At 36.4% G+C, this 24,041-nt stretch overlaps 2 protein-coding genes across 2 annotated transcripts; both read right to left on the bottom strand.

Annotated features, from left to right (window-relative positions):
- Positions 1-863: 863 nt before the first annotated feature.
- LOC124162070 (balbiani ring protein 3-like) lies at positions 864-8,238 on the bottom strand. The gene is made up of 7 exons (XM_046538427.1): positions 8,053-8,238; positions 7,901-7,964; positions 6,853-6,962; positions 5,101-5,196; positions 3,187-3,309; positions 2,706-2,866; positions 864-1,042 (listed from the first exon to the last, which is right to left on the bottom strand). The coding sequence occupies exons 1-7, from the start codon at positions 8,128-8,130 to the stop codon at positions 1,009-1,011; spliced, it is 666 nt and encodes a 221-aa protein (XP_046394383.1). The 5' UTR covers positions 8,131-8,238; the 3' UTR covers positions 864-1,008.
- Positions 8,239-11,037: 2,799 nt separating this feature from the next.
- LOC124162585 lies at positions 11,038-18,010 on the bottom strand. Its single transcript, XM_046539163.1, has 6 exons — positions 17,711-18,010; positions 17,540-17,603; positions 15,498-15,607; positions 14,538-14,633; positions 12,683-12,805; positions 11,038-11,861 (listed from the first exon to the last, which is right to left on the bottom strand). Exons 1-6 carry the CDS (start codon positions 17,789-17,791, stop codon positions 11,754-11,756), a joined length of 582 nt encoding a protein of 193 aa, XP_046395119.1. The 5' UTR covers positions 17,792-18,010; the 3' UTR covers positions 11,038-11,753.
- Between the last annotated feature and the right edge of the window lie 6,031 nt (positions 18,011-24,041).

Genomic DNA, 24,041 nt, shown 5'->3' with positions numbered 1-24,041 from the left:
AAGCATGCATGATATCAGTTCATCAGAGCTGATGCTACACATTTACTTTATTATATTGTGCTACGCTACACATGCTTTTGTACGCTAAATCGATTGTAAGTCAAACCCATCGTAAAGTGAAGGTCTACTGTACTAGGTAGTTGCCTCAGTGGCTGACATTTTTGGCCACTTGGTATTTGAAAGGTATATATTTCTGTATTTATGGCTCAAGGCAGTCTTTGTCTTTTTGCCACTGATACATATTTTGATAACTATTCCACCCCATTCAACATCAGCTTTATTTATCAGAATGATGGTTCGTGAATTACAGCCCATGTATAAGGCAAATCAGGATGAGTAATTCAAGAATTTTTTATAAATCAAGTATTTAATAATAGAAATATTTCTCTATTTTGGAATTTCATGTAAGTATGTAGTTTTTGGAGATTATCCACGGAAAGGAAAACTTTTATGTTCAACCTTTGTAAAAGTAATCTTTTTATCTCCAATGGAGGGAAGGTTATCAACTTCCTACTTCTTTACATTCTGTGATCCTACAACTTGAATATAATATTATAGTGATAACAGTATTTAGGTTATTTTTTTCGACAACATTACTCGTATCTAGTTGGCATAAAAATAAAAAGTTAGTTGAGTATGCTACCAGTATTCTGCGAGAGTACCAGTTGATAACATTGTTAAAATGAATGTTCCACCCATTTATTTTTATCATTGGGCATTGTCATAAGAAGTTCAATTTTCTTGCTCCAGGTTAGCTTTTAATTCAGTGTGGAATCTATTAGTGTAAACCTCCTTCATGAAAATTATCAGGCCCCTTTTGCATAAATAAAGTAATGGTTGGAATTCAAATTCATATTATCATATACAGCAACAAGAAAATGTTTATTCAGTTCATGACAATGTTAACTTTTTGTAAACAGGTTGCTTATAAATCAATATTGTATTGATTCCTCTGAACTCTGCATGCTGGATCCTCAGGTGTATACATAATAATTTTATGTTCAGACATCACTCTATTTCATTTCCCATGAGTTTGGCACAGCTGTGGAGGAAAATTCATAGCATAATATGTTATAATAATATCTAAGAAATGTCAAATTTGTTCAATATAAAGTTACGGAAAAAGGTAATTAACACATTTAATGCGGGCCTGATTTTCATGAAAGTTGTCAGAATCGGCTGATAAAATAAGAAAGAAAAATAGAGAGAGGTTTCCACGCCATAACTTCCGTTCAAACACTGCTATTTACTAACGGTGCACACGGGTCAAAAGAGGGAAGCTTGCTGAAGACCATGCAAACGATCAGAAGTGGATATTAGTCACGTACGGAGGTGGAAAAAGGGCTCCCGGCCCGACTGACGGAGCACATCAATTGACTTGCTACTTATCTCGGCTCGGAGTGGACCACGTCAATTGACATACTCCGTGCTGAATGTGTTAAAGTGGATTTCTAGGGTAGTGAACATTATACAGTACATATATCAACTCAGCAACTCAGTGTCGCAGCCCCAAAATTCCGTAAGTAGCTGACAAAAGTCTTTGACCCTTTCGCTGCTGTTCAATCTCCGAAAACCTTCTCCTCACATGCGGCAGAAAGGTTAAAATGCGTTTCGTTCAGCCATGCCCATATTACATTTTGCTTTTCCTATGAGGGCTGGTTATTGGCTTGCTGCCAATTAACACATTCAATGTGGGCCCGATTTTCATGAAAGTCATCAGAATCGGCCGATGAAATAAGAAAGAAAAATTGAGAAAGGTTTTTGCGCCATAACTTCCGTTCAAATCCTGATATTTACAAATAGCGCACAAAGGTCGAAAGAGGGAAGCTAGCTGAAGGCCATGCACATGAATTGGAAGACTCGGAAGTGGATATTAGTCGCGTATGGAGGCGGAGAAAGGGCTCCTGGCCTGGGCTACCGGCAGAGCACGTCAATTGACGTGCTATGACTCTCGGCTAGGACGGGACCACGTCAATAGGGTAGTCTCCTTCATCAAAGAAAACAAAATGCATAGATTGCTATTCGTTATCCACCATTAGTGTATTCATAATATACAAATTCTTTCGTTTTAGAAATCCCAGTTTAGACGAATGATAATGGTCAATTTTAACCTCATTTGAAAAAGGCCAGATTGGCGCCCATGCGATTCCACTCCACGTGACGTCACAGGGACCTATTAGTTTCAATACGAGTAGATAGGAGTTTTACATCGTCTGAGATTACCAATGCATGCATGAGGCACAGAGCTCAGAGAAACATGCCTTCATAATCACCCATTAAAAGTTCGGAAAGTTTCCTTCATTTGATAGGGTATTAATAATCCTTATTTAAGCCAAGCGCTACCTGCTAGCAGGGTACTCTGCTATCTGCTAGCAACCTGCATCGTATCAGTGCTCAAAGCCTTGCCCCAAGGTCACCTCACACAACGGCAGCGGGAACCAGAATGACGTCACACGGGGTTTTCCCAGCATTCATACATAGCCGTTGCGTTTTCGCGCTTGAAAATTTTCACTTTTCGTTTAATCGCGAAAAATATCGTTATTCAAAAATCTAAGAGCGTGCAATACGTACTCCAGGAGTAATAATCTTTCGATTTAGGCAATAAAAAAATAATAGGAAACCACCCTATTGATGTGCTCTGTGCTGAATGTGTTAAGAGGTTGATAATGAAAATGGTGTCATCTTGAAAAGGTCAATGTACTTGCCTGCAGTACTTGTGCACCCAAACTTCTCCGGTGCTGCACTCTTGTTCTAGGGGACACTGGCAGGAGCACGTGGAGTCGTCCCACTGCTTCCCTTCTTCCAAGCATTGTCTTCTGTCGTCATCGTTCATGCATAAGCACATGCATTCCCCTGGCTGGTAGTCCTATGGAATGTGATTTTTCATGTCATAAGCATATTAGTCCTACCAAATATAATGTTTCATGTCACACGCTTATTTTGAACTTTTCACCATGAAGCTTTTGTAACTGAAGCGATGAATTTTTTTTTTTTTTTTTTTTTTTACTTTGGCTCCAACCAATACTATTATCAAAAATGACCAGTGAGAAGGTTGTCCATTGAGTTATTGACCAAATTTTAGCATTGACCTAATTTTAGCATAATTTAAATTATAAATAGCAAAATAAGAAAAAAATATGCTGCTCCCAAGTGGAATCAAATCTCCTTAATTTATGCACTCCATACCTGTTTCTCATTGCAGTGCTCTTTCATTACTGTGCACTGACATTTACATCTCAAATGCTCCTCCACATAAACTACTCCACATTTTGGCATGGCTGCTGGATCTTGCAAGTTTAATTGCTGGACCTTGTGGTAAAAATAATAATGATGGTGCTTTTAATTATTAAAAAAGGTATTCTGTATTGATACCTATCATTGAAGTTCATGGAACAATATTGAAAATTATTTTGGGTCTCCATGCAAGCATAGAAGGTTCCATTAGTGATGTAAAAGGTCGCCATTACTACCATAATTGGTAAGCAATCACAAGAGGCAAGTAAAGTAAATAGGCAGTAAAACTAGTAGCTCATGGTTATACTACTTTCTTGAGATCTCAATTTTTGAAATAGATGCCCCTACATTTCCTGCTACCAGAATTGCTTTATTCACTCCTCTGAAAATGGGATTGTACATGAAATTATACTTTTTAATCTACAGCTAGCTAATCATGCTTATTTTAGTATTGTTCACTCCTTTACACCTCTATCTTAAATTTTCTATCTAAAATCCCTGTAAGTGCTATCCTTCTTCCTGGGTTACTGGCAAGAAGTGCGGGGAGGGTATTTTCATAAAATGTAGCAACTATGATAAAAATACGATACAGAGCTATTTATTACATATCCGTGTGAATTTTTGAAGTTGATGAGGTTAAACTGATTAATATTGACAAAATATTTTTACATTTACTGAAATAAGTTATAGCAAATTAAATAATGGACTATGTGAGAGCCGATTTATTTGCCCGAGCGACAAAAGCCGATATACATATCGGCCTGCTGCACTAAAAGGGTCAAGTAGAAAATTAATTAGGCTCATTGTTTAACCACTGATTACTTTAAATTTTACATCTCTCTTCTATTTAGTGCTTAACTTATTTCAACCCGTTTGGAGACTGCTTAACCTTCCGTTGGGCACAAAGGATCTGACACAGCACGAGTGTTTTTTCATTTTCCCGTGCCACCAGGTGGCATACACCCTTGAGACTCATAGTAGCTGTCTGTTCTGACATGCTTAAAATTTATCTAAGCTCTGGGGGGGTTTTATCCCCCAAAACCCCCCCTTGCTGGGTTTTATTGAGACCATATGATGGCATGTAAAGGGGTCTTGCACATAAGACATCATTGAAGTGTTAGATAACACGAATAATAGTGATTCAAACTTTAAAATTATACTGCTGAGTATGCAAAGAGTTAATTATGTTTTTTTTCCCGTGTGTGCCTATCTGGCGAATTGTGCCTGAACTCAGGTTTTCAAATGTTGCACCTGACGGAAGGTTAAGGCAGTTCTCACTCTACCAAGTTATTTTGTCATCAGTGATAACTAATCCTTTTAGTGCCAGCCTATTTTGTCTTGTATGCTGAAGAATGCCAGGGCTTTTTGGCGAATTTATAGGTTTTAACTTAAAATTTTTTATATTGCCTGATATGCATTTCCAGAAAATAAATACTTACGGGTATATTAAAGCATGAATGATACTAAAAAATAGTTACGAAAGCTACATGAAGCACAGAAAATAAAAGACATGAGTGTGAAAAAACCCGGCTGATAGATCGGCCCTTGGCACTCTGTACGTTGCCCGTGGGCTGATGGATCGGCCCCCTGGCACAATAAGGGTTATTTCAGTCAATTACATCATTTCTTTGGTCATCATTTTAACATTTTGAAGAAGTTACATGAAAAATGCAAATTGAGGTTAGCTGATGGATCAGCCCGCTGGCACAATAAGGGTTATTTAAGTCAATTTCATTATTTCTTTGGTCATCGTTTTAATATTTTGAAGAAGTTACATGAAAAATGCAAATTGAGGTTAGGATACTGCTTTATTTCCTTTTTGATGGAATGCAGAAATGTTGAACGGAGATGAAAAGCTGTACTCACCACTATAGGGATTTCCTTCATTTCAGTAGCCAGGCATGATTGTTTGGCATGGCACATTCCATCACAGCGGTTTACCACAACCTTACTCGGTACAATCTATGAAAAATATTGGGTAATAAAGCTGATAAATCATCTCAAATGTGGAAGCATTGCTATAGCAATTTGATACAGACCATTCTATTTTTAGAATGACTCTTGAAGTGTAAAATATTTGTGGTATTTCCAGTCATGTGTATAGATCACAAACAGTTAAACCAGCCATGTATCCAGTCACTCATTTGATAGCTCTTATTCTAAATTTCTCGTGAATTGTGTCAGAATATGGATTTAACTATTGTTCAAATGAAATCCACTTGCCATTGGTAATTTGACCAATAATATTTCTTTGCTTTACGGATGTGGAAACTTGAAGAGTTTTTATTTTGGTTTTTATAATGAGTGCAAAATTTATGCATCAAGATCTGTCTTAGCTACATTTGGCTCATTGCTAAATGAACTTTCTGCAATTTGTCTATCTAAGCATATATTTAGAGGTGCTTTTATGTGTCATGTTATCCAGATAACTTTCTATATTTTTTAAAATTCTGAGTTGGCAGGAGAACTACAATGGTTTTAACCTTGTGGAATTGTTATTTTGCCTTACGAACCCTGGAACAGTCTTGTTGTTGAAGTATTTAAAATCTGAATCCTCATGATGCTAATACGGTAGTTTCCTTCATCAAAGAAAACGAAATGCATTGATTGCGATTCCTTACCCACCATTAGTGCATTCATTATATATTAATCATTTGGTTTTAGAAATACGGGTTTAGACGAATGGCAAGGGTCAATTTTAACCTCATTTGAAAAAGGCCAGATTGGCGCCCATGCGATTCCACTCCACGTGACGTCACAGGGACATAGTTTCTATACGAGTAGATAGGAGTTTTACATTGTCTGAGATTACCAATGCATGCATGAGGCACTGAGCTCAGGGGAACATCTCTTAATAATCACACATTAAAATTACCTAAGCTCGGAAAGTTTCCTTCGTTTGATAGGGGAATAATAATCCTTCTTTAAGCCAAGCGCTACCTGCTAGCAGGATACTCAGCTACCTGCTGGTAGCCTGCATCGTATCAGCGCTCAAAGACTCGCCTCAAGGTCACCTCACTTGCGGCAGCGGGAATCAGAACGACGTCCTATTGAGTTTTCCCGGCATTCATACTCAGCCGTTGAGTTTTCGCGCGCTTGAAAATGTTCACTTTTCATATTATCGCAAAAAATAGATATGGTCATTTAAAAATCTAAAAGCGTGAAATACGTACTCCAGGAGTAATAATCTTTCAATTTAGGCAATAAAAAAATAACAGGAAACCACCCTATTAAATTTTCTCAGGCCTTACATTAGGTGATCAGGGTTATTTATGCCAAGGTTCAGGAAAGCAACTTTTTTTTCATTCTGCTGGTTTTTAACACTAACTGATACAGCTGGGTTAACATGCCCTGAATTTGGAAAACAATTCTCTTCCTGAAATATCAATGAAAATGAAATCCATCACCTCGTGTAATGCCTAAGAAATATTTACTCCTGTTTATACTCCCAGAAAAACTTATTTTTATTTCCCATAGTTATTAATTAAAGTTATGAAATTAATTTTCTTGAAAAGAAAATGGAGGCAATTACACGTTTTAAAATTATAGATATCTAATTGTAAGGGATCTGGGTACAAGACACCTCTCTCTTGAATCCAAGAATATGCATGTACTTACAAGTGTATCTGTTGAATGGGAGATAATTTGCACAACCTTCTGACGTGGCATACAGTTGCTTTCCATCATGACGCTACTTAAGCTTTTCATAAATTCACGACTGCATTTAGCTGCAAGGAATTAAATGTTTTTAATTCACATCAACAAGGTTTCATTTAGTATTTTCTATCGTACTGGTTAAATTTAATTCATATCACTTTGAAATAATATTATAAATTTAAGCTCATATACACTATAATATTTTTAATAAATTTTTAAATCATGGGCCAGGAGCCTGTTGCTAAATATGTACATAGTATTAATATGCGAAATAGAGTAAAATGTATTAAAAGAAGAGGAAACAACACACTTAAATAAAACTCACTTATATCTTATCCTTTATATTGCTATCCTGATGTGGGATATAGGGAAGCATAAATTTATCACAATAGCATAGAAAATCATCTTACTAAATGCAAGGAATAAAACACAGAAAAGAGTGATGAAAAAATTAACGCAACAAGACAAGGCACTCCAGGGCCTCATAGTACTACAACACTACAATGCAGTCTGTATAGAATAACTGACTCAGAATAAATAAGAATGGGTCATATTGCCCTGCAAGGCTCTTATCGTAATCTTGCCTGGATGAGAGTATTTGCGTGGGAAATGCATGATGTCCTTAACAAAATGCAGTGGCCTTGTTTTGATTAGCACTTCTTGTATCACCAAAAACATCCATCAAAAAGACATAAATTTAACTTTTGATGCTCAAGGTGTTGATGTATCAGCACAGTGCTTAATCCCATGCAAAAATGTTTGTTTATTATATTTTGAATTTTTCACTTTTTCATGGGAGATTGTATAAATTTTTATCACTCCTAAGTGAATGGTATATTTTCTACAGTATTTAGTGTTCCATGTTAACAAAAGAATTTGTCACTTCTTCCAAACACCTGATGCAGTCCTGAATTGGGCTTATGTTTTCTGGGAGTGAAAACAGAAATTGCTCTGAAAGCTTGAAAGCTAAGACAAGTCCTTCCCTTTAACCCAAGGCTTTATAACTCACCATGTTCTTCAAAGACGTGTGGCTTCTCATGGGGTGCATATCTCTTTCCCAAATGCACCTCATCCTATAAATGAGAAATGGCTTTAGAAAATCGTGGTTCATGCGTGGATATCACTGAATTTTTATGTATGAAAATTTTCAGTTATACTTACGTTTTTGAGGGCATTGCTGAGACATGCAAATGGTAAAATATTGAAGAATGCTAAGCACCAATATCTGTACAGCTCCATATTTGATGTGGCATTGAGTGCTTTTAGGTAACCAAGTAACTTTTGCTGTGAAGTGAAGGGTTATGTAGTGGTCATGGAAAGATAAAATTAACCACAATACCACTTCCTCTCAAATGAATTATCCAGTGTTGCACCTCTTCCTGGGAAATTCCTGAAAAGCCTTTAATACCGTGTTACTCTTGAGGAAAGTGGGAGACAGTGACATAACTCATTAGCACACTGTTATTTTTAACCCTTAGCTACAAGCGCCCCTGAGTATGGTGCCAGTGCACGCTTGCGGCTTTTTTGCCGCTCTTTAATATTTTTGGTTTTCCTACGTATGCATTAAAATTTTAGGGTATTTCAACGCATTTGAATAAAAATTGTAATGAATAAAAGCACTCTAAATATTTTTCTCTTTTAATTGTAAACAAAAATAAAGCTTATTTGCAAATTTCTTTATTAATTCTTTGAATAATTTTTCTTGAGGAATTGCAGAAGATAATGCTCTTGGTCGAGGAAAAAGTACAAAAATCGCATACCAAACTGTGCCACTAGTAATCTACACGCAGTAAATGCGCTGTTTCGAATTTTATAAAAATGCTGCAAAATCCCCGCTTAGGGTGTATCTAAGGGTTAAAGATATAGTCTTGAAAGGAACTTGAATCAATTTACATACAAAACATGCATTCAAATTACAACTGTCAATAAATATACCCATTCTCAATATTGCCTTATGGCATGTGAATTACCTGAAGATAGGTGTGAATGGTGAACAATTTAGAATGACGCCATGCTATGGTTTCATGCAATTTGTTGTCAAGTCCTGGGTGAGCTCTATACCCACACGTATCCATGTTGGCCTTACAGTTTTTTTTTAAATGAAATACGATTGTTGGTATACTTTTTATTCCTTCACCTTGCTAAACCTTTGCATTGGAGTTACCAAATTGCCTCAGGGGAATGAGATTTTTTCCATATCTGGATTGATGTATTGCCACAGTAATGGTCCAGATTACATTCCCTTTTCATTGGAATCAACAACTTTTATGAGTGCTGAATGGCGATCACTTAAGCCTGGCCATATTAACCTCTACTCTCACCCATGTTATGTCTCTGTTGCTTGATGTTTCCATCATGGGGAGAAAGTGCCCCTAGATGCCCTTAGCATCCTGGGAAACTATAACCACGTCCGCCTTTTTGGTAGCCCTCTTCTGGGTTCAAGGGTCCATAAAATAGAATTCTAAACTGTTGACTCAGTGGTGCCATTTTTCATGGCATTGGTACATTTTGAATGAAAAATTAAACTTTGTTTTTCCACAGATATTTTTGTTAGAACTCGTGTAGTAATGATTATAAAATGAGTAACTTCCATAAAATATTGCCATAAACCTTCAACTACATTGGTGCATTTTTTAACAATCAAGATGTTGTCGAGAAAAATAAACTGCGTGCGCCTGTGGAATAAGTGGGAGGTATTTAAATAATACTTAACTCTTCGGCTCCCAAAGCATTTTCAAATTTTATACCCAAAAATACTATAGGAATGACTAAGTGGCTGATATATTGACTGCTTAGATTTCTCATTGTCAAACAATTTTTACTAGCAGGTCAAAATTATCTCTCCTCCTTGGTGGAGACTTGTTGCAGTCGATATTCTCCAATTTATAGAATTAAGAGCAACATCCTTACTAATGTCATCTTTAGTTTTCTCCTACGTAATGAGACTGCTGGAGGCTTGTAGTGTTTTTTCAAGTTTAATTTTTTTGATGAAATTACGATTTTAATAGTGGAGGCTTTAAGAAAAGTTATTGAGTTTTGAAACTCTCAAAAGCATTTTCTTCGCTTAATTTTGTCCTTAATAATTTTGGACCCAAAGTTTTTTCTAAATAAAAACTTGAATTCGTAAAACGGAAGCGATCTCACGCTAGCTGCATTCACGGGAGCACCGTGTTCCTGTTTTCCAAGCCTTGCAGTTCGCAACCTCGCTCCTCGATCACAGATACACGGCAGTTGCGACGGGGGCAACTTGTGCGAGATGCGACTACGTGGTGTGGTGCCTGACAGTGTAGTTTCCGATGTTGAGCAGTGGTTTTGAAGTATTCATGCAAACTACTTTTCTGTACTCGTGACCACACAGCCACGGAAATGTGGTTTTCGAAACAAGCCCTTACATGGAGCATTAATGATTTGAGTACAACAATATTATCGCCGCTAAAAAGATCACGAACTAGTGAAGAAAGGTCTCATTGAGTCCGGGAAGCACTCTAAAATAACAGAATAACTGCATAGATAATAATATAATGTTTGTTTTACGTAAATAATGAATATTACAAGACGTTTCAGTGAAAGTTTGGGTTATTTGTGTTTTCCGATTATTCATGCCGTCTCTTCCCATCGTTAGCCCGGATAATCGCGAGTGTACTGCAATATGCCTGGATGCCACCATTGTCAAGTTTTTACTCACAGTGCATACCTCTAAATCTGAATCACCAAAGTGCTAAGAAGTCAGCAATTCTGATTTTTGATTTTATAACTTCACCAAAAATTATATGATGACCTGTATCTTGGAAAATTTATCTGTCATGGGGTGACCGACTTATGATGTACGTATCCTGAATTAGACTGACTAATCATTAAAAAGTAGAATTTATTGTAGAGAAATTTACAGTGTTATGTAATTTTTAGTGAAATTATGATTTCTGAGAAATTCCATGGATATAAATTTAAAATTGAGATTCATTCATAATTTATCCGATTCAATGAGGTGAAATGAAGTTAAATAGAATAGGGGAGTATTAAGCTTTCTTCTAGTTGCCACAAATGAGAAGAGTTTGCAGTGAAGGGTATGCATGATCATGGTACTATAATTCCATAAGAGAATTAAAATTTTTTTCATAGGAATAAGTAATAAATTAGAAACACTAATGATTGGTTTACCATATTTTTTTCAAGATAAATGTTTGCTACAAAAAATGTGTATGCATACATGTTTTTCAACAATACAATAGTATTTATTTAGGATAAAACTAATGACTTGGCTAAAAAGCATAGTTTAATAATTATTTTACAAAAATAATACGATATGAAAAAATAGTAATGCATTTTGATCGCAAAATTTTGCTGATATGTATTTACTACCGTTATTCACTCAGGCGATAGAAATAAAAGAGGAAAAGCTGTTCTGCATTTGGAAATTCGCTTTCATGCCTAACTTCACTTTACAAGCATATGCAATTGCACGCCTGTTATCTATTAAATTTTTTTTACCTCACCAGTTGTATTTTAACGAATTCCTTGTACATGGTATTCCATTGCATTTGGGTTCGCCACATAATCATGTACTGCAATTTTACCAATATTTCAATATAGTATGAATGTCTTGCCTAGTCAACGTGGCATGATAATGAGAATAATTATGAGATGAGCAACTAATTGACACTAATGAATATGTCCAGAGTAAGGAAAATCAAAAAGCTAACTGGGCTGCAGAAAAAGTCACTTTTTACATGTAGTATATTGTTCACCTCTGTTTTTTTATAACCATCAATACTCAGCTCTCAAACTTCATATTCTCTCTGCTGGCTATCAAGTGTCCAATGACTTTGCATTTAAAATACAATCACAATTCTTGGTGTTTTTCATTATACACATGAGCATCGGTCATTGTCCCATGTTTTCTCTTCATAGAAACATTTTGTTTTTTCATCTTCATTTGTGCAAAGGCAGCTGCATTCACCTGGTTGATAAACCTGTGGATAAAATTTTTAATTACTAACCAATTAGGTGATTGATAATCTTAAATTTATTGCAGCGTGAATGCATCATAAACCAATCATGTTACTGTAATGAGAGACAATTTTTATCAATTTTACCAAAATATCACAAAAAAATGTTACCAGACTATAAAAAATATTTATTTGAATCCACGTGATTCATTTTCAACTGACAAAATTTTCCACATGATCTTTCACATGTGATGTTCAATATTCGCACTTTGTGTTTAAGAAACCTTAATGGTTAATAAAATTTACCTCCTGAGACACTGTATAAGAATTAATGTTTGAAGCAGGTGCCTAATTGATTTGAAAACATATATTTTTGGTTTGCGTTATGCAACTATGTATATGTTTGCATAGTAAACCCCTCAGTATTAAGGGTCTGTTGAGTATGAGCATGAAAGGAACTGTCGCAAAGGAGACATTTTTCTTATACCCATAAAAGTACCTTGAATTATTTCAGTAAATTCTATCTTGCCATGCTATCCAACCTCCATAACCTTCTGATCTAATTTCCGTTTCAAGAAAGTGGGTGTGGGCAGTTAACGCACTTAAATATGTACAAGGAATAACTTGGCTCATGAAGGATCTAAGTTGAAGAAAGTGAAGAAGGAAAATGTACCCACATATAATTGGAGTTAGAACTAAAATCAACATTCACAGCAGCCTAAAATAAGGTCTAACAAGGAATGTGCACATTCGGGAAATTAGGCAGAATTAAATTTTAAAGCAATTATTGCAAAATAGAAATTATAATGAGAGAACTATGTATTTTAGGATCTGAATGCACTTACTTGGTTTTTATTGCAGTGCTCCTTAGTCACTGGGCACTGGCAGTTACATTTTGTGTGTTCTTCAACTTGCACTTCACCGCAGTCACGTTGTATGTTACTCTCCAAATAATTTATCTGCTGTACCTATTACAGAAAATAAAGAATCATAAGAAAACAGGTATTTTTGAATTCAAGAGATGGCTAAGTGAGCAGCACAAAATTTTATCTTTTTTAAGTCTTCTGATATTTTTTTATGTCACTTATCAGCTTGAGGCAGTCAAGGTACCTATCTCTATGACACATGTCTCTATCACTTCCACTTCCCGTTGAAAAAAGAATTCAGGGATTCATGACTTTTGGAGACTTGTACCATCGATCAGATGACTGTTAAAAAAGTACACTTCTAAAGTATCTCATAATCCTGAAAACTACTGGAGATATGTACTGAAGCCTAAATTTTGGTAGAGAGGGGATCCTAGAAAAAATTGTTTGGTTGACTGGCAATTGTTGTGATGCCAATCAATGCAATGTTCCAACTAGGAATGCCAGATATATCTAGAGCAACAATTAACTATGAAATCACTGGCAAAGGGGGTATTTTTTGTCTGTATTTTAATTTATAATTTTAAAATTTGAATCATAAACTGAATTGCCTCTATTTTTGAACTTACTGTTGATAGGTACAAGGTCTCAGAAGTGAATGCAGAGGAGATAATATCTCTGAGGTGGATGGCTAATATCAATGCAAGGCTAGGTAATTCTAAATTTTAGGACCCCATGATATTTTATGCATAAAAAGTGACATTAAAAAATGAAGGGCATACGATAGTAGAAGCTGTAATGGATGGAAAGTACTTGGATAGGTCTAAGTTTTGGGCATTACAAAACTTAAAAGCAAAAACTTTTCCTCATTTCAAGGTCCACTGGGCCTCCCCCTTAGGTATGGCATGACCAGTTCTCGTAATTGCACCACCTATTAAGGCTATAGTATCAAATAATGATATGTAAATTCACCATTTATAATTCAGGATTAAACATTTTATCCTTCCTATTTATTATCTAGTATGTAAAGCAAAAAAATACTCATTCTCCAAGAATTTTGGAAGGTGAATTAGGTCTCATTATTTGTATTTTCTATCATCTCTTCCTCTCTGAAGTATTTGGAGGCATATGTAAATAAATATGTACATAACATTAAATTCTTACAATAAACTTTGCAATTCATTATTTGATTACGTTTTCTAAACTGGTCGGGAATTTCTTAAGCAGTCGTTGATATTGAAGCATATACAAGAAATGGGAATTTTATGGTGGTATAATTATTTAACGACCTTTCACAGCATAAGTCGACAACAAAAAGCCTTTTCTAAGAATTCTACCGTGAATAAGCACCGAAAACATTTAAAAAGGCCACTGAAGGCAAAAAAGGGCGGAAGAAACAAAAGCTAACATTTTTTCGTGGCCTATGAAAAAGATTTGAAATTACGAAACTCGATTTTACGAAGTGCCAATTTTTCCGGTCCCACTGACTTCGTATAATTGAGAGTTTACTGTATCTATCTTTTGTTGCCCTCCATTTTTTGCTCATCCATCCCCATCTGTTCTTCCACATCCTTTTCTTTACATCTCACATTGATGACTGTCATCTTCTTTCTGTTAATCTTTTCCTGCTGGTGCCTGCGAGAGGAAAATATTTTTCCGCACTGCGAGTAGCATAAGAATATTTTAAGCCTCTCTGTACAGGGCTCTTTGTTCAGGAGGAGTTGCCCAGGTATTCTTGTCCCTCCGATTTGGGACCCAACACAACCTGCCATTACCCTGGTCACAGGTTTCCAATCTCTATGGTGTGGACCATTTGTTTACAGCTATGTCTTACCTTTACTGAAATATTCACTGTGGATGTTGGGATGCACTTCAGCTTAGTATGACAAATACCATCACAGCGGTTGACCACCACTTTATTCGGCAGGAACTGTTAAAATGAAATAAAATTATCAATTTACTGGTTTGAAAAATCAAATAATTACTTATTGATTGCAATAGTTGATAAAATCATGTGCTTGAAAGATGAAAATAATCGGACTGAAATAACTTGTATTTGCCAAAGATGCTGATTAATCTAGCTAATTATCCTTTTGTTTTTGAGATTCAAATTTTGAAGTAATATAGAAAGCAGTTTAACAGACATAACTCGGATAATTCCCTAAGGTAAGGTATTGTACAATAAAATAAATTTATCTTTAGTATATATTTCTTACTTAAGTAAAGACTGAATGTAAGAAGAATGGAGTGTTACCAATTACTGCATTGTTTTCATCATCAAGGACTGATATACGTATAGTAGATTTTTTGGTAGATATTCATATCGTGAGCTAAGATTGACAAAAACCATTTCATTATTCAGGGGGCAATATACAAGGTGGCATGGGGGCATAAAGGCTCTTGGTTGGAAACAATTTTGGAGCACCTAATTTTGTATGCTTAGGGGACTAGACAACAAAGGTTTTAAGGGATTTATTCATCTTTAGTACAATATTAATTGCGGTAGATGTCATCAGTTTTTCTCATCACAAGCATTACGAATAAATAGAAAAGTTGATAGCTTTTAAAAGAAAAATTTAAAACTTTAAACAAAAGAGGCACTTTTCCATTCAATTAGATATCTTATATTATTTCAAAATTTATAACTTTGGAAAAGAAATAAATATAGAGTTTATATTCCACCTTCTTATTCCTGTGGCTTGCAAACTGAAGGGACTATAGTGGCCTATTAGCCGAAAGATCCCCTCACAAACATTTTTTAATCAGGTATTCCACATTACCCTATTATACATACCTGTATCTCTGAAGATGGTGACATGATGTCTATGAGGACTGGTCGTGGCTTACATGCACTGCCTTCAACAACCTTTCCAAAGTCTTTCATGAAGTCTTTGTTACAGCCATCTGTTTAATGAAATTAGTAAATGCAAAAAAGTTAGTTGAATTTTGCTGTATTTGTAGCAGTAGAAATTTAGGGTAAAACATTTTTTTGCTCAGGGATTGACTTTTCTTGTGTTGTATAAATTTTATTTATTGAGTTTAAAAGAAGGAGCGGTGAGTTTTATGCATCGAGGCAGGGTGTTTGTGACTCAATCTGTGGGTGTTCCTGGGGCATGCTGGATCAAGATTAATGAGAGTGATCGTTAGGTTGACTACTAAGCTAAAGAGAAAAAATTACTGGAGTCAGGGGTGTATCTACTAAGAGGTCACCAGAGTTCATGCTACTACATCTCAAATATCCTTTCCCCTATTCATTTTCATATTGTTGTATGTTGAGGTTTTTTTCAGGATCAGGAAATAAAACATGGATTTTAAGACACATTGTTCAATTACTACAATGCTAATAGGATTTGTTAATCACTGTACAATCGAATGGTTACCCGTAATCTTTTGGCATTAACCCTTAGAGTGCAGGGGAGCGCTATCGTGCTCCTATCTCCCCCTAAAGTGCCAGCCTACCTGCAATATCACTCTTAGGTCCTGATAGTTCACTAATTATTCAATAGTCATTTTATTTTAACATCAACTATTTTCTTTACAGTATCAAAATTAACTTATAATACCAAAAATTCATCAAACAACAAATTAAAAAGGTGAAACCACATATAATAAAGGTTTCCTAAAGTTTTTTAAAATATATCTTTAGTTTTTTTGAGAACTAATTTTTTCCCCTAACCTACTGCAAAATCAGCAAAAATACCTCGGCACTTTTGGCATACTACCTAGAAAATTGGTTGGCACTCAAAGGATTGATGTGAGTATTAGATAGCTAATAATTTTGTTTATATAGACTAAAAAATTGGTTTTAATTTATGATTTACCCATCCTTTATCAGCTTGTGCCTTGGCAGTTTTTGTGATCCCTTCTTCTGTCTTCGTTAGACGTAGAAATTTCTATCCCTTTATTGCTTTTGAAGTTAAAATGGTATAAAATATTCATCCTGACTCTTCATAAAGTTTGTGTAATATGAGAATAACTATAATTTGGTATATAAGGACGATATGCCATTATGAACAATTTCATTCATTTATTAGAACAGTTAATTCAAGAATTATTACCATCGGTTTCATATTAGATGCTTGAAAGTAATTACTCTCACTCACCCAGTGAAGGTTGAGTTGGATGCATTTATTAGGCATTAGATGAACATGTTTACTCATTAGATCCATAATGGCAGAATAATATTTATAAATCGTCAATTTCATGCTGTGTTGTGCTTAGAAAAAATCCAAAATATGCGCATAATATTCATTTATTATGAAAAAAATTTGTAAACTCCCTTCATTTGACTCCGTTCATAAATTTGGTATAATTTGCGACAGTGGGGAAGCCAGGAATTTCGTTCACGGGGGGGGGGGGAGGGGTCCAAAACCAGGGGAGCTAATTTTTGAACAACAGGGTGAAGGGTTATAAACTAATTTTAACACTTTTAACTATGGAAAAAACTTCATTTTTCAAAATAAATCTTTCGTCAATCCATAATTTTTCACTATTTTCTTTTCTTTTATGAAGCAAATTAATTGTTTTTAAATATTTTAATTTTTATGCATTTATTTATATTTTAATATCTCGGAGGAAGGGGGGGTTCCGGACCCCCTTGACCTTTACCTTGCTATGCCACTGATATGGAAATAATTAGCGGTTTATGGGGACATAAAAGTGACATATTCACGCGAGAGTTATGAGCATCTTATGCGCATATATTACTCCAACGGCGTGGTATAATACGTGCATATTACCCGAACAATGTGTAAGTATTATCACGTCTGTGATACATGTCTCGCGATTAAATCGCTAATAAAATTAACCGCAACGAAATATAAATCACAAACTTACCCAACTTTACAAACTTGTAGGGTTCCACCCACTCCGCTAACCTTTTGGTGTCGTTTAAAGCTCCCTGTGAAGGAAGACATCGCATTATCACTCTCGCGACTCGTGGATGGAATACTTTAAAAATGCTTTAACAAACCGCCACCAAGAAGGAAGGAAATTGCGTCAACTTACGTCGCTCTCCAAGAAGTTCGTCAGGAACAAAAGGAATATGTGCCATGGAGCACGTGAAAGAGAGTTTCCGATCTTCTTCATGTTGTTCGACCGTGATTTTCCGCAGTTAACCAAATCTTTGCGATGCGAAGTCACTGTTCTTTTCACCTCAAATCCCGAGGAAGTGTGACTAGCCCACTTCCTGATTTGGTCACTTCCTACACGAAATCCTCGGGCGGTTTCCTCAAAGGCGACTCACTCATTGGTTTGGCTTTTCCTCTCCGACATCTCAGACGGTTCCAAGAACTGACCATCAAGTGACCTTGGATGTGATACTCGATTGAATTATTCCGTTCAGGTCGTAGTCACCAATGGCGGCAATTATGAATACGCCGCAGACCCATCTTTCTTTTGTTGTTGGCAATTGTTGTCAAGGGTTAATCCCAGCCCGTCTTTCATTCTCAAAATATAATAACGCTTTGAAGAGGTCAGATACCGTTCGTAACCGCACTAATGACCTCTATTTTACCACTTCAACGCATGGTCGATCTCTCAGATGCTAACCTTCCAATTTTCGATTCATTCCATTCAACATCGCGGTCAAGGGCGGAACCAGAATTTTTTCCTTGGGGATGGGTGCACAAGAGTCTAGTAGGCAACTGGTCCTCTCATATTTGAGATTAAAAACAACGAACAACAATTGCTTTACGAAGTATTCTCTTTATTTTCTTAGGGGGGGGGGGTAGCCCCCACTAACCCCTCTCATCCGCCCCCCCCCCCCAAGGCCCTCTCATCCCCCCCAAAGCCCTCTCATCCCCCCCAAAGCATATTCCTAGTTACGCCACTGACGGAACGCCAATTCTTTGTTGTGGTAAGTCGAAGAGGCAAAAGTAAAAGAGCATATTTTGAATTTTTCGTGAAAATAAAAAAATAACTCTTCTCTCGCTACAGGGTCCTGAAAAGTTGGGTTTCTGTGGGAGGAAGTATAAATTGGACTTATGATTGAAGAATTAATAGGGAATTAGTGCAAGGGAGGAGAGAAAAGCGGAGTAGATGCTGTATTCCGAATGCCTAAAATGTGTCAAGATAACAACAGTTTCAAGGGCCATTTGACTGGTGTTGCTGTGGTATTCAAGTGGTCAGAGTTCTTGATAAAATACGGATTATTGAATGGAATACGAACCCCTAAACCCTTCCATACCTAGGATTTTCCCGTTATGATTATTGGAATTCCTCATGCGAAGAGTTTACGCGTCATCACCCAGCGCATTCGAATTTGAACGCTAGAAGTGATGGATAGGGGTTTATTTTTGGCACTTTAACTTTTTTTTTCACCACCAATATAATTTCGAGTGTTACTTTCACTGGTAAAATATAAGGCATCTTTGAGATTTCTACAGAAAAATTTCGCATCCGGTCTAAGCACTCTCCCTGATAAGTTGATGACGTCACCCTCTCCTGCCGAGCAGGTCACCGGTTCTCAGCTACTCCTCTGGTCCTCGCATCATCTTCGAGCGGTTCATCATTAATTACACTCTAGTGGGCGACGCATCACTCCCGGTTGAGCGATTGCATTTTGTCGCATTTATTGACGTTTTACTTGAGTAAAACTAACGCTAAAATATACACATTTTCATTACAATGCAATTTTGGTACTCATTTACGTAGTTTTATTGAATTTGTATCCTTATTTTATTATAATAAATTAAACATGACTAAAAACGATACAGCCGCTCTTGATTTATAAATGGTGTAAGTGGTGTAAGTAAACTGTAAGTTCATTGATTGTTAGGCGGTACGAAGTTCGCTGGGTCAGCTAGTAAAAGATAAAAAGTGTACTATCCTTGAGATAGAAGATTGGTTTTGCCGCCGAAATGATAAATTAATTGGGAGGTAGCAGCCTTTTCCGATTGCAATTCCTCCTCTGGATCACATTTGGCGGCACGTAGCGACACCTGTGGCAGTTATTAGAAGCGTTCGCAGCTCCGCATTTGATTTGGCGCCGTTTGAATAGCGTCTTCGAAGTAATTCAAACGCTATACCTTTTGAGGAACAATTATAGAAGGATTCGAAAACCTGAATTAAACATAAATCTCAAGGAAGGCTTTGAACTCACTTTGCTGTAAGATATCACAAAAATTGTAAAGCAGAAATTCTATCATATGTGGAAAATTATAATTAGTATCTTTCTCAGTTTGATTTGATGGAGTTGATGTCAGATGGTGGTTCACTAGAACTGTAAAACGAACTCCTCCTGAGAGGAATCCATTAACAAGGCCCAATATTTTCTATTGCTCGGGGATTAATCGTTTATAGCTGTTTGAATAGATGTCGCGTGTATTTAAAAACAGGACACTTAGTGGCCACTGGACGCGTTTAGTGTTGTGCTTCTGTGCTATAATGTCGGTTGGCTCCGAGAATTTTATTAAATGGATAATGACTAATAACTAATAAGTCATCAACAGCATTTTTGCACTCTCAAATGATTGCCCTGTGAAACTTATATTCCAGGAGATATCTCATGTGGTTAACGGTTAAAAATGTAGAAAACTCAAGCAATTTTTATGGTGCATTTTTAATTTTAACCAGCCTAAATTTTGGAATATTTTATATTTTAGGCTATTTTTAAAAATCCTCTGCTCTTTCGCATCATTCGTATGTAATTTTTCCCAAAGAAGTACATATTTTATGCGCGTTTTATTAAGTTCCCTAGCTGTCAGCGCTTGCTACTACCATCGTTGTCACTCCGATAACTTAAAATTGTGATATGAGGAAGATACGTTCACTATAAATAGAAAAAGTATTATTCTTACCAATAAGTAGATCGCAACAAAGTCGGCCGGTGGCCTAAGTGGCTATTGGTCGTCTGCTAATTGACATTAATCCATTGCTTGATGTAACTTCCCAAAATAACTAAATTAGTAGTCCGCGTTATCAGTAGAGGTTTGTGTATTTTTCTAATAAGAGCTGATAAATATTATTTTCATCTCCCTGAAATTTTATTTCAGATTTGTCGAATCTGCTACCAAAAATTGAACAAATAGATGTTTGTCATATGATTGCCCCATTATCTTGGAAGGCATCATGTTGGATTCTAACCAAACTAAATTTAACCTCATTTCCCTGACCTAAGCACTCCAGAATGTCAGAACTGGGAGTTTATTGAATGTACTGCATCTTATAATTGAATATATTTTATGTTGACCCAACAAGAAAAACTGTGTACACTTCAATAATATTATTTATCATCATCGGGTGATTGCAGGCTCAAGTTTTACTTGTTGGTTCAACATGAATTATACATTGTGAGTGACGCCAGATACCATCTTATATTATTTAAATATATTGATTTTTAACCGATTAATTTGTAAGACTTTGGTGATACGTTTTGCGAAGCATCGCAATCAAATAACGTGAGGCCGATGGAGCAGTTCCACTATTTGGGCGGGCCATTGAAGGAATAGAAGACGTTTTTCAGAGATAAAATTGTGTAAGCACAGGAGATATTAATGAATAAAAATAGGCACAATGAGGATCGCTTTTAGGAATGTTATGAAAAGCCTAGTGAAGAGTCTGATCTGGGGCGAGGCGCTTTATGGTGCGGAAACTCAGAATTTTTGGGAGGAGTACGAGAATTGCCTAGAGACGTTCCAGATGTGGGTGGAGGGAATAATGGAGAAAAGGAAAATAATGGAGAAGGTTAAGTGGGCGTAGAGTAGGAAGAGCGAATAAATACTGGACATGGTGGGTGAGGAGAGAATGCTTCATGATGATATACGAAGAAGACATAGGTAAGTTTTGGATGAAGCTAGTGTTGAGCGAGGAGGGGATGTTGAAAACTGTGTTAGATGAAAGAATGATGGGTAAATGAGGGAGAGGAAGGAAGAGAATAGGATTTTTAGATAGCATATAAGGGAGAAGGTCTTATAGTGAGTTGAAGAGGGAAGTCCATGAAGAGAGGTGATGCTGCTAGAATACTTTGTAAATACTCCATGCAAACATACCTTAGTCGGTAGAATACTTTAGTAATTATTATTCATGGCCTCTTATGTTAAGAAAGTCATTTATTTAATTTTTAATTCGGGTATGGTTAATTTTTTATGAAATAACGCAAGAAAAGTTAACTTTTTTCAAATTTTTCAGAAAAAAATATTCGATAAATATTTAACAAATAGAACATTTTAAAAAGTAATAAAATTGATGTGACATATCTTTTATGTAGTTATTTGGTTAGTTTTTTAGTTGCTATGTTATATATTTATGCATATGCAAAATAAAAAATATTTCTAATTATTTTAAGCATAAAAATATAAAAAATTCAATATGATATTTGCTAAAATATTATACTGGATATTTTTTGCTCTCTAAAATTGATTATTAATACTTGACCACTTGTCTATTTATAATTACCACAAGAAGATGACTACTTGGAATATAAGGACGTGGGAAGAAAATGGTGACATAAAGACAGTCAGTCACCCATAATGCTTAAATAAATGAGCTCGATGTTCAATCAATTTTTATAAACTCATGGAATGGGACGAATTTGAATCAAACAGGACCCATTACGTCTTTAACTGAAAATCGATGAATAAATAGGCTAAATGGGACCTATCTGCTTCCCCACGGGCTGCAATTACTTATCTTTCCGCGCGACCCTCCTCGGCGAGGATTGAAAAGGAAGGGTAGGGACAAAGAGTATAGGTTGTTACCTTTCCCAGAACCTGTTTATTTCTCTCGCTCTTTCGCATGCCGACTTAATCTCTGAACAATACTTCAATATCCAAAGCATACTCCTTACACGTAGAATGGTTCGGACAAAAATCTAATCCTTACCATCTTCACTAGAGTAATGCGTTAATTGGTCAAGGCGATCGATCCATTATCCTGGTAATAGTGTTTTAGGTCAATATGTGCCATGACGATTTTAAATAATTAATTCTGGAAAAACTTGATACATCGACCTCAGTTACCGAGCCTCGAGGTCCCTCGTCGCGTAGTTCAGACTTGACGCGCGATCGAAAAATTGCTCTCATTTCCTTGGTCGCAAACTTTTTTCCAAGATTTCTTCGCAGTATTCTTCAAATATTTCTACTTAATACTGTGATGTAAATTTCCCGATTACCATATTTCTTAAACGAAAGATAATTTGTACTTTATTTAAAATTTCACGCGAAAAAGGGGTACGCCATTTTGTGTTGTAAAACCATGCAGATGTGAACCAAAATTTCAAAAATCATGAGCAATATAGCCAAAGCATCTGTTCAAAGGAATATTTTGTTTTTTATTCCATAAAAATCATACAACTACCACACCACCCGCTTAAGTTCAAAGATTTTCGTAGAAAAACGAGATCGCGCGCGTTTTTGAAAAGTTGGTTATGTTTGAGCTGCTGTATCTCAGCAACGGATCAAATAGATGTAAAATGGCATACATATCCATAATTAACCATCATTCATGAGTATTTATTTTAAGTTTTAAGTCTCTGTCACAAAAAAGCCAATTTGGACTTTTGTCCGGCTTTTTCCGATTTCAGACCACTGTGCGCCCGCCTAAATCTCGGCCATCGGTTGAATAAATCCACTCCCGAAAAGGCTTACCATCCCAAAGGACCGAAAAACACACACACACGCGCACGCGCTCTGGATGCTCAGCTCACGACTTGGCGGGTCAAGGAACGGGAATCGATGATTCGGGAAATGTGGGCCAGCTCCAAGTCGCTCACGCATGCCTATGGTATATATTGGCGCGCTAATTTTGGGGCGGTCTCAGCGCTCAAGAATGATCTGTTGACTTGGCTTTTGTTGAGGCTATTTCGAGAGCACTGCTTGGCGAAATTTTAGGATTTACTCTTCCCTCTCCGAGGGAACTGTCTATCATTCAAATCCAATTCCTTTGCGTTATTATTATGACAGTCTTCTATAGATTAAGACAGGCATGCATGGAGTATTTAAGAAGCATTTTGTCACTCTCCCTTCCCTTCAAAAACTTCTCTTTTCAATTTACAATAAAGTCTACTCTCATTCATTTTATCAAAAAAATCCTTTTCTCTTCCTCCTCTTCCTCGTTTAGGTACCCAACATTTTCCCCTCTGACTGTTTTTAACATCCCCTCCCTGCTAAGTACTCAATCCATATCTTCTGTCTCTTCCGTATCTCACCTAGAAGTTGCTTCTCCTCAGCCACCAGCACGTCCAGCACGTAGTTGTTTCGGTTAATGTCGCTCTCGTGGGGACTACCGATGGTGGGGACTACTCATTAGAGCGACTGACCATCGGTAGTCCCCACGAGAGCGACATTAACCACACTGGCCTCTAGTATTTACTCGACCTCCTTCACAAAAGTCCACGTTT

Source organism: Ischnura elegans, chromosome 7 (genome assembly GCF_921293095.1).
Source record: "Ischnura elegans chromosome 7, ioIscEleg1.1, whole genome shotgun sequence".
Taxonomy (NCBI): Eukaryota; Metazoa; Arthropoda; class Insecta; order Odonata; family Coenagrionidae; genus Ischnura; species Ischnura elegans.
This window is presented reverse-complemented; position numbering and strand designations above follow the sequence as displayed.